Source organism: Psammomys obesus, unplaced genomic scaffold (assembly GCF_907164565.1).
Source record: "Psammomys obesus unplaced genomic scaffold, mPsaObe1.curated_primary_1811, whole genome shotgun sequence".
NCBI lineage: Eukaryota > Metazoa > Chordata > Mammalia > Rodentia > Muridae > Psammomys > Psammomys obesus.
In genome coordinates this window covers 1,254,968-1,265,486 of record NW_026591643.1, presented here as the reverse complement: position 1 = coordinate 1,265,486, position 10,519 = coordinate 1,254,968, and the positions used below count along the sequence as shown (strand labels likewise).

The window sequence follows — 10,519 nt, the reverse complement described above, 5'->3', positions numbered from 1 at the left end:
AGGGGACCAAGACAGAGGACAAAGAGAGGGGACCAAGACAGAGGACAGAGAGAGGGGACCAAAAGAGAGGGCCGAGAAAAAGAGAGAGAGAGAGAGAGAGAGAGAACCAAACGAGGGGAATGACAGGGTCCCTGGGCTAGAATGGCAGGATTATATCGGAATAAGAAGCTCGGGGAAGGGGAGGCCATGAAGGAGATGTTAGGGTAGCCTGGGGTGAGGAGATGAGAGGAGCCCCGGGACTGGGAGCCTGGGCCAGCAGGAGCCTTGGTGTGCTCACAGCAGCAGACAGCCGTTTGCCCTGGGTTTCTCTGGGACATGACAGTGCCCAAGTGTGCCACGTCTCTAAGATCCTTCTGCCGGGGACCACTAGTACCCAGAGAGGAAGCTTCCTGTGCCTCTTCCTGAGCCTCAGACCTGTCAGGTGGGACAGAGTCACGCTTGCACGTGCAGCTGCTGTGCCGTCTTCCGGGCCTGCACTCCCAGATGAAGTGCTAGCCGGCGTGACGGTGGCTCCTGCCCGCCACTGTGCGGGACGCACAGGAACAGACCTTAGGGCCCACGGAGGCTCTGGTGAGCTGCTGACACGCGCTGTGTACAACACCAGTCATCGTGGCCCCCGGCTGTACACCGACGCTGGGGTCGTTCTTCTCCGGGCAGAGCCTGCCAGTGTGAGCTTGTCTGTTGTGGTAGAGAAAGACAGAGGCCGGGACTGTGGCTCTGTGTGGTGCCTCGGGGGTGGCCTCTCCAGAGCTGTGCACCTAGATCCATCCTCTGAGCTTTTCTTTTCCGAGCAACGATGGTCTGCAGCATCCGAAGCACGCGTACTCGTCCGGCCTTCCCCGCTCGGGAGCCGCTGACGTCTGTAAGCACGTGGGGACAGGCGGCGGCTCCTCGACCTTCCGCACCCTCAGAGCTCACAATTCCATGGCTGCGGCCTCTCGGCACGCGTGCGTCTTCACTGTGACAGGACCAGAGCCAGCATCTGGTCTCCCGATGCCAAACCACAGGGACAGCATGTCTCATCTGTGCATTCTCGTGGCCCGTGCATCCTCGTGGGCTGTGAGTCCTTGAGGGCCGTGCATCCTCGTGGGCCGTGAGTCCTCATGGGACAGGAGTCCTCGTGGGCGGTGTGTCCTCGTGGGAGAATGCATGCCGACGTGGCAGCAGAGTGTGTCGGGATCACTGACCAGAGGAAGGGCATCCTGGGTCGTGGTGTCCACGTGCTGCGTTCACTGCCCCCGTGAAGTCCCACGGCTGCTCTGCACACCGCAGGTTGGTGGAGGAGGAGGAGAGAGTGGGGGTGTCAGTCCCTCTAGCGACTGCTCCCTGGGGCCCAGGGAGCCTGGCACTCGCTTACGGTCTTTCATCACATCCCCTCACTACTCTCGACTGGAACCGGAAACTCACACTCAGAAAGGTCCCGGCCATGGCATGGAGACGCAGCATCCCAGAGTTGATTCCGGATCCTGGCACCCAAGCTGGCCCGAGCGGCAGCCGCTGACCCCGGAGACTGGCTGGAGAGGGCTGAGTGCCAGGCCACCCGTGTGCACACCGGGCAGTGCCACACAGCACCGCACAGTGCCAGCACAGCAACCCCGAATCGGCAGTGAGAAGACTGTGGCCTCAGCTCTTTCCTCCCTCACGGCTCCCTGAGGGATTTGGAGGAAAAGCAGTGAAGTCAGAGAACCAGAGCCACACGAGTGCCTGGAGCCGAGGCTGCCAGTGCTGTCGTCGGACCCGCTGATGCTGGCTCAAGGCTTGTGCTGGGCGGGCAGGGTCGCCCTTCTCTTCTGGGGGGAGACCCTGTCACTCTGGGAAGTCGGGCACCAGGGGCACTGCCCGGGCTGCCCGCTACGGATGGGCCAGGGAGGCGGCAGTGTGTGGCATCAGCCGTGGCAAGGGTGTGTCCCAGAGCGTCACAGTGTTAATAACTTCAGACCACACCCCCTCATCTGTGGCACAAGATGAGCAAGGCCCAGGCCGGGGCCTTCAGCCTCGGATAGGGCGCGTGTGCACGCCACACGGCAGAGGGCACAGCCCAAGTGTGAGCCAGGCCCCAGGTTCAGTCCCAGCTGTTGTGAGAGGAGGGTCAGGGCGTGTTGCTCACTGTTTACCAGGGCTGGGGGTGTGTGGCGGGCGGGCTGACCCAGCGGACAGCAGTGCTTCCGCCAGCCTTGTAGAAAACGCACATGCAGGAGCCCCGGAGATCGCCCTCCCCTCCCATGCGGCCCTCGGCCTCTGGTGGGGAGGCACAGTGTGTGTCAGGCACACCGCAGGAGCACGCTCTCCACGCTCCGGCCTCCACGCTCTCTCTCGCGCTCTCTCTCTCTCTCTCTCTCTCTCTCACACACACACACACACACACACACACACACACACACACACACTCACTCACGTGACAAAGGAAGAACTGTTCGTCCTGACAAATCAAGAGGCAGAGGCAGGGGGAACCCTGTGAGTTTGAGGCAGGGGGAACCCTGTGAGTTTGAGGCCAGCCTTTCATCTCTCCAGTACTCACGTTCTTACCTGAAAAAGGAAATACAGTTGAGATTTCCTTTTGTTTTTGTGTGCCAGAGAGAGAGAATCTCGCTTGTAATCCAGGCCCGCACACGGCTCCACGTGCCTAGAGTTTGTAATCGAAAGGGTGTGGCACATTGTGAGAAGTGGAGGTCAGAAAGCTCGCCTCCCGGTTCACACCTTCCCCTTTAGGACCCTCAGCGCAAGGAAAGCATCACTACAGTAAGCATTTGCGGAAACTTGCTCTAAAATACAGAAAGACAACACTTAACTAATGTGCCTCGCCCTCTTCTGTGGACAGAGCTGGAACCTGGGCTTACGGACCACCGTGTAAAGCTTAGTGGAGGTTCACTATTGAGTGCGCACCAGCGACCTTCCGTCACCTGTGGGCACATATACGCAGCACGGGCCCGGGAGAGATCACGCCTCATGATTTTCAGTGCTGCCTCTTGGCTGAGTGGGGCCTCAGTCTAGAAAACACACTTCCTTTTGGGCTGGAAATGATCCGTACTTTGCCTGACTTTCAGAGCACTGTGGCCTCGTTGGAGGACACAAGCCAAGGCTTGTCCTGGCAGGCTGGGCAGTGCGAGGCTGCCTCCACAGGGCCTGCCATGTACAGCACTAGGGGACACTTGGGGAGGAGGCCGAGGTGACACTGGCAGCCAGGGCTTCCCAGCCTGAAAATCAGGGGGGCAGACAGGCAGTGTCTGTCTATGGATGTGTGTGTGTGTCTCCCACCACTTCAGAGTTCCTGTTTGTCTGAACCTCCTAGGACTTTGCCAAGGTCAGAGTGTTCTCTGCAGCTGCCCTTGGTAGGAAGAGGACACTGTGTCTCACTTACCACACTGCATCTCATTTGTCACACTGGAATCCTTTAGAGTTTGTCAAATGGGGATCTTGGAAAAGGATCATAGGCCTTTTGAACAGTATGTTTTTCTGTATTCTTTGGTTGTAAAAATACTGTTAGCTGTCACCCTGGCACTCAGGGAGGCAGAGGCAGGCGGACTGCTGTGAGTTGGGGTCAGCCTGGTCTACAAATCGAGTCCAGGATAGCCAGGGCTACACAGAGAAACCCTGTCTCAGAAAAAAAAAAAAAAAAAAAAAAAAGCTTGTTAGCTGAGGATGTAGCTTGTGCTAGCCCGCACCCAGCTTCTTTGCGAGCTTGTGGGTTCAGGTTGGGGAGATAGTTCAGTCCATGAAGTTCTGCTTATTCAAGTTCAGTTCCCAGAATCCACGTGGAAAGTCAGGCGTGGTGATTCATGCTTGTAACCAGCCCTCCCGACTGGGGAGACAAGACATGTGGGTTCCTGGGGCTCACTGCCCACCAGGCTAGCCTGGCAGAGAACACAAAACAGAGCAACCGCCAAACCCCAAACAAGGAGAATGGCTCCTGAGGAATAAGACCCAAGGCTGACCTCTGGCCTCTCTCCATGCACACGTGCGAGTGCAAGGCCCTGGGTCCAATGCCCAGCCCAACCGGAAGGAAACCGTAACAGCTAATTGTGGATGCTGTTAACCCAGGGCCGTCCTGGAAGGAGGCCGAGCCTGGGGCCATGCTCCAGCCCTGGCTGTCTGCGCGTGCATGCCATTTGTGTGTGTGCTGGCTGTCAGTGTGTGTGTGTGCTGATTGCATGTGTGTGCGGGTTGTCTGTGTGTTTCTGCCAGTTGTCAGCATGTGTGTGCTTGCTCTTGGGTACAACGGGAGGATCTTAACAGGGACAGGCATAGAATGACATGCCGCTTTGCACCCACACTGTGGGAGGGCAGGAGCCCGCAGGAGAGGGCTCGGCCGGGATCCCCAGGACCCAGGGCATGCTGTCCACTCTGGGCAAAAGTGGGATCCCACATGTGTGGACACACGCACACTGCATGTCTGCACACACACGTGCTCACACAGGAGGAGGAGCATGCGGCCGAGAAAGCAGACGAAAGTGTTGGGAAAGAGCTGAGAGGAGTGAGGAGAAGGAGGAAAGATGCAGCTTTGATACACTCCCTCAGCCGTCTCCTCGAGGGCACTGGGATTCACGTGATCTGCGGGTGTGTCCTCCCCTGAGGCCTCTGGCAAGAATTCATCTGTTGGACTCTTTTCTCTTCCTTTTAATTCCTAAGTAACCAGTCGGCTTCACCCCCCCACCCCCCTTTTCTCTTGTTTCCCACCTTCTGCTGTTTTCTCCACGAGCTGCTGTCTATTCTGGAATGCTGTCACTCACGTTTAGGATCAAGGCTGGTGTGCCTTTGTCTTAGCCAGGGATCAGGAACTATGATCTGATATTTTAACTGGCAGGTTTTAGTAGTGGCAGAAGGGTTCAAATCCACAACTCTGTGCTCGGGATTCCAGTTTGTCTAAGCAACCACTGAGGTCACTGGTGATTAATCCCCCATTAAATAATAATTAAAACAAATGATAATAAAAGAAATATAAGAATAAAATAACCCTGGCTGCCCCCGGTTCAGGCCGTGGAGGCTTCGCCCTGGTGGTTTTAGAGGGATCTTTCCTCGTTGGCAGCGTTAGCTCATGCCGTTAGAATCAGGGCTGGGTTTAGAATCAGTGAGCCGGGGCCTCATCTGTGTCGGACTGGTCCTACAGTTGGGATTTCTTCCTGGGCCTGTCTGACTCACAGCATCTTACAGATAGCTCCCTCTTAAGTTTATGGACTCCTTTGCTGCCACCTTCTTCAGTTCATTTTGGCAAGAAGGCAGGATTTGCCTCAGGTGAGCTCAATAAAGGTAGGAAAAGGCAGCCAGGCAGCTTGACAACGGCAAAGCTTAGGCCGGGTCTCCGGACACCCCTCCCCCTAACACACACACACACACACACACAGGCAGTGTCGTCAGACCCCTGCTCCTCTCTCGGGCACACTGGTGACGCCCCTGCCGGGTCCTTTAGGGCTACAGTGCTGTTGTAACCTTCTTTGAAGGCCACATTCCATGCTTCTTTGGAAAATGGAGTTTTGCAGCCTTCGGCCCTTCCCGGGCTGCTGTGCCCACGAGAGCCCTTGGTCCAGCGAGGGACACTGGCAGGAGGACCTGCTGGCCAGGATGGCTCCTTCTGCACTGGTTTGAGTGAGGAAAGAAGGGACTGATCTGAAGTCCTTTCGGGAGCCACAGGGAGCAATTAACTCTTAGCGGTGCCACCGTTGGAGTTCACCCAGAACCAGCCACTACTGCCATTGTGAGGAAGTGCCCAGCAGTGTGGTGAGGGATGCGGCCAGCAGGTGGGAAAGGGGTGGTGGTTTGGGTCCTGGGTGGTCCTAGATCCTGTAGAGTTGATGAGCTGAGGACCCTTCCCACTCGTACACCGTGGGTTCCATGTCCTCTTTTTCCTCCTGAGGATAAAGAGGGAGGATACCCCTGGAGACCCCAAGGGCAGGGCAACCACAGGAACCTGTCGGCCTGCTGGTCCACTCAGGCTCCTGTTTCTCACTCTTCTGAAGAGGTTCAGATGCCTGGCGGTCCCGAGCAGCAGGGTCTGGAACAAGCCTTTGGCACAGCCTGGATGGCACTGAACCCCTGCGAGCCACCGGGCTGCTCGAGGCTTGCTTCCTTTGGCTTTCTGTTCAAACTATGAACGTGCACCTGCGTCCTTGACACTGTCTCCTTGTGTTTTACTCTGGCAGCTTGAAAGATGTTCCTCACCATGACAGAACTCACAATGTCTTAGCGAGTTACAAGGAAAACAGGTGTCAAAATCCACCCGGGCTGAGTGTGAACAGGGCAGGGAGCCACTGTCTGGCCCTTGCCAGGGCGGGTTGACTGAAAATTGAGCATAAGCATCAAGGTGAAGAGCAGTGAGCCGGAGGTGCACACAGGCCTTTATCCCGAGTTAGAGGAACCCCCAGAGGTAGGAAGATCATAGGTAGAAGTAGGAGGTGTGTAAACACGGGGCCGTTTTAGAGGAGATGAAAACTGAAGCATCAGGCTGACTCAGGGGAGAGCTGCAGGCCTGATGACCGTGTTTGGTTTCTGGAACCCAAGGTAGAAGGACAGCACTGATGTGATGTGTGCATGCCCGTGTGCTTGTGCACACCCACGCGCGCACACATGCACGAGCACACACACAAATAAAAATGACAAAACGAGGGGACAGGGAGGGTTCGCTGGTTCACCCTCCCTGAGTTTGGTTCTCAGCATCGACACGACAGCAGCCTATATCTGTGTGAGGGGATCTGGCACCCTCCACGGCCCGCTCGGGCACTGCACACCTGTGCACACATACAAAAACAAACAAACCCTAAGACGATGTGCCAGCCTTTAATAAACCATAGTTAGTGTTTATAACTATAACCTTAAATTAATCCAGGAAAGATGCAGTAAGTGGTTTTCAGGATGCTCAAAATATTTAAGAAGGCCAGAAAGTGATTGTGCATTAGGATTGCTAAGTAATTTTCCACTTACAAAATGGCCAGAGTCACTTTGGTAAAACTCAGCTGGTGGTACATGCATGCGTGCGTGCGTGTGTGCGTGCATACGTTCATGTGTGAGTGTGTGTGTGTGTGTGTGTGTGTGTGTGTATGTGTGTGTGTGTGCTGACTATCTCATTGAGCAGTGAGTTTTGAGTCAGGGAGGTGTTGCAGTGTGATGGGAGTGAGGGAGTGTGAGATGAAATACCGAGAGAAGGAATCAGTTGCTTCAAATAATAGATATCACCTTAGCCTCAGTTTTTGTTCGGCTCTTGCAAAGTGCCCTTTTGTTAGGATTTAGTGTGTAAAGGACTTTTATTTTCAGGCTGGACCATTTGGAAGTCTGCATGTGAGAAAGTGCGGTTCCTGCTGGCAGCGTGGTTTTCCACCTTCGCTCGGCAGGAAAAGAGAGAAGCTGCTTGATCCAGAGTGGAAAAACACTGAAGAAAAATCCCCACCCCCCAGAGAGCACTCGCAGATTTTAGAAAAACAGAAATTGCTTTGACTGATGTGACACTTAAAAATAAATCCAAACACTCGGCCCCAGCGTAAATGCAGCAGAGCAGCCTTTCATGAAACGATGCTGTGCGCAGGTGTGTGCTGTCGCCACGGCACACTTGGTGTGCTCTGTGTGACAGGGGTCACATCTGTCTCATGTTTAAATTTGGGGGAAGATTTTTAGTAACGGCAGTCGTGTCTGTTAAGTGCGCCTTTGCAGTGAATACAGGCCTCTTAAGTTCAAATGTAGGAAAAGTATTTTCCTGGCCTAAGAGCACATTTGTTCCCGTTTCCGAGATCTGTGTAACCAGCTCATTTTTAGGTGATCGTGGTTCATGGTTCGGGCTGGGTTTGACTTTTTTCAATGGGCTCTTAATAAAATCTCTGTCTTGCCAGAATGACTTTCAGTTGCTTGGCAATTCAAGTGGGCTTTCTGGGACTTGCTGTTGTTGTGAGTCCTTTACTTTCCTTTATAGAAATAAGTGTGTGAATAATAAACGAATATACACAACAGCAGACATTTCAGTCACATGGCGAATTTTCGAGGGCGGAACCTGAGGCCCGCCTAGACCAGTGTTGCTACGTGGCCTTTGCAGGTTTGGGACTAAAGCCGTGGCAGGTGACGTGTAAAGGATTGCGTGGTTTGGGAAGGGTCTCATGCGTGGAAGTCCTTTAGGCTACGGGACAGCAGTGAGGGTGCAGCTGAGGCCCACTGAGCTCTGCTGTCCCGAGTGGCCCCTGCAGAGGGGCCTGAGCTGGCCGGGAAGGACGCTGGAAACATGGTGATTCCAGTTCCTCCTGGGAGCACCCTGTTGTGTGGTGGTGAAGCGGGGTGGGATGGTCAAGAAACCGAGGCCACAGAGCTGCCCTGTGGCAGGACTGAGATTTAACTCCAAGAGGGGCGCCGTAGCCCAGCCAGGGTCGGTTGCTTGGCCGGTCCCCACCAATGCGTGCTGCACGCCAGGCACTTGCCCAGCAGCGCAGCAGAGAGGAAGCAGAAGGAGCGTGGCTCCGCAGACTTCCCAGCCAAGAGAGGCAGTCCCCGCCCCATGCCCCTTCAGCCGCTTTTCTTCCTGTGAGACAGGGTCTCTCTGTGTAGCCCTGGCTTCCTGGAACTCTCTCTGTAGACCAGGCTGGCCTCGAACTCAGAGATCTGCTGCCCCTGCCTGGCTCAAACAGTACATTCCTACGGGCGACCGCTGCTTAAAAGAAGACTCTGATCTTGCTTTACCTGCGTGTGACAGTTCTAGAGACTCGGGACAAGCATGCAAGGGACCCGCCCTGCTGTGTGTCTAAGGTCATTGGTGCACACGAAGGAGGTCTGTGACTGTTGGTGAGCCCAGAGCTCCTGTGAGCTGGCAGGCTGTGACTGTTGGTGAGCTCCTCCAGAGCAGAAAGCGGCCAGTGTGATCTGTGACCCGGCTTCGGAAGATCCCCCCACTTCCTCCTCCACCCCACCCCACCCCACCCCCGGCTGTCGGCTCCCTGGGCTGGCTGGGCTGGCGAGGGCTTTGCACATCCCGCTGGGTAACTGGCCGGTTAAGTTAAGCATTTCCTTCGTTTGTCAAGAACCGGTTGTTGAGCCCTGATTAAATATGAAAGCCTCCATGTAAGCGTGTTTTAGGTCACGGCCTGCCGTGTGCACATGGCTGTAATTAGTAACACGTCGAGAGGCCAACTCAAAAGTTGTGGCTTTTTCTTTTTAAATCTTCCTCTTATCTGTAGTAGTCGGGGCCCGTGGTTTCATGTGAAGACTCCAGTCTTCAGCGCTTGTGTTTTTTCTCCTCCTTCTTCCGGCTCCTCCTCCCTCTGTGTTCTCATGCCACTAACTGCCTGCCTGGCACAGGCATGGCCAGTGACCCCCTCCGCGTAGGCCCTGCAGTGTGCACAGCCCAGGCTCTGTGTGTGATTCTTGCCTAGTTCCCACTCCCTTGTCTCTTTTTGTCAGGTTCTAAGTAGGTTTAGAAAGGGAAAGAGGCTGGGGCCACAGTTCAGTGCTTGTGCAAAGCCCCGGACTCAACCCCCAGCTCGGGAGTGGGAGGTGGGGGTAGCAGCCAAGGTGTGCGCGCTGAGTGGGTCTGGGCTGTCACCACGGGGTGAGCAGAGCAGCTCTGTGCCCCGGAAGCCTCGCTCTGCCACCCAGTAGGGAGCTGCATGTGGGTGAGGAGGTTGGCATTGCAAGTCTAGAGAAATTAAACACCCTTGTCTTAACGAAGGAGCAGAGGTCCTCAGTCATTCCATATCCCAAACTCTAGGCAGGAGGGAAAAATCAGTTTGTTTTCCTCTGTTTTGGACTTTAAATCCTAAACTTTGTATCCTGTCTTCAGGCTTGTAGGGTGCGCTTACCTCCTGCTGTAGATCCAGAGACTCTGCTCCTTATATCCCCTGAGCTTCCATTTGCTCTTGGTCTCTGGGCACATGGGCAGTGCCATACGTTAAGTTCCTATCTCACGAGTGAGCAGGCTATGCCCCCTTCCACCTCAGCTTCCCGCTGGTCATGCTAGAAGAACAGGACCATGTGTGGCCTCTTGTCCTCTTGTCCTGAGCTAACCATCTCCAGGGACCTCAGGAGCTCCGGCCTGGGCTGTGTCCCTGACTGTGCTGCACTCCCAGAATGCACTGGGAGAATAGGAAGCTGTACTCTGACCCGGGTGCAGTTTAATTTGGAGTCTACCCACTGCGATTCTTAGAAATACTCTGGGGTAGTCGTAGCTGGGATGGCCTGGGGATCCTTCTCTTAGACCTTTACCAAGAACTCTAGAAGTCTGAAGGAGCATTTTTCACGTGGGGGAGAGACTCTTCATCCACTCCTCGCTGCCCAGGGGGAATTTGTCTCTGCTACTACTTGAAATTTGCAAAGTGATTTCACATACACTGCCTCATTTTAGCTACAGCTCAAGCCTGTAGGGGAACGGGAGAGGCGTGGGGGCTTTCCAGGTCATGCAGGCCAGGAGCCCCGTGGCACAGCACCTGCCCAGCAGATGTTAAGCTTGGGGTGATCCTGAGTATGGCACAAACACAGAGTGAACCCCCTGTCCCAGGGCCCAGCGCCTCACACATCTCTGGTACAGGGCTTACCTTACACATATTTTCTGCTCCCCCCC

The 10,519-nt window shown here is 55.1% G+C and overlaps 1 protein-coding gene across 1 annotated transcript in view; it reads left to right on the top strand.

Moving 5' to 3' along the window:
- Positions 1–10,519, top strand: part of Tgfbr3 (transforming growth factor beta receptor 3) — a 97,382-nt gene that overhangs the window by 6,740 nt on the left and 80,123 nt on the right. The window contains exons 2-3 of the mRNA XM_055611603.1: positions 484–668; positions 808–1,059. Coding sequence (XP_055467578.1) covers positions 484–668; positions 808–1,059 — 437 coding nt within the window. The remainder of the gene's footprint in view (positions 1–483; positions 669–807; positions 1,060–10,519) is intronic.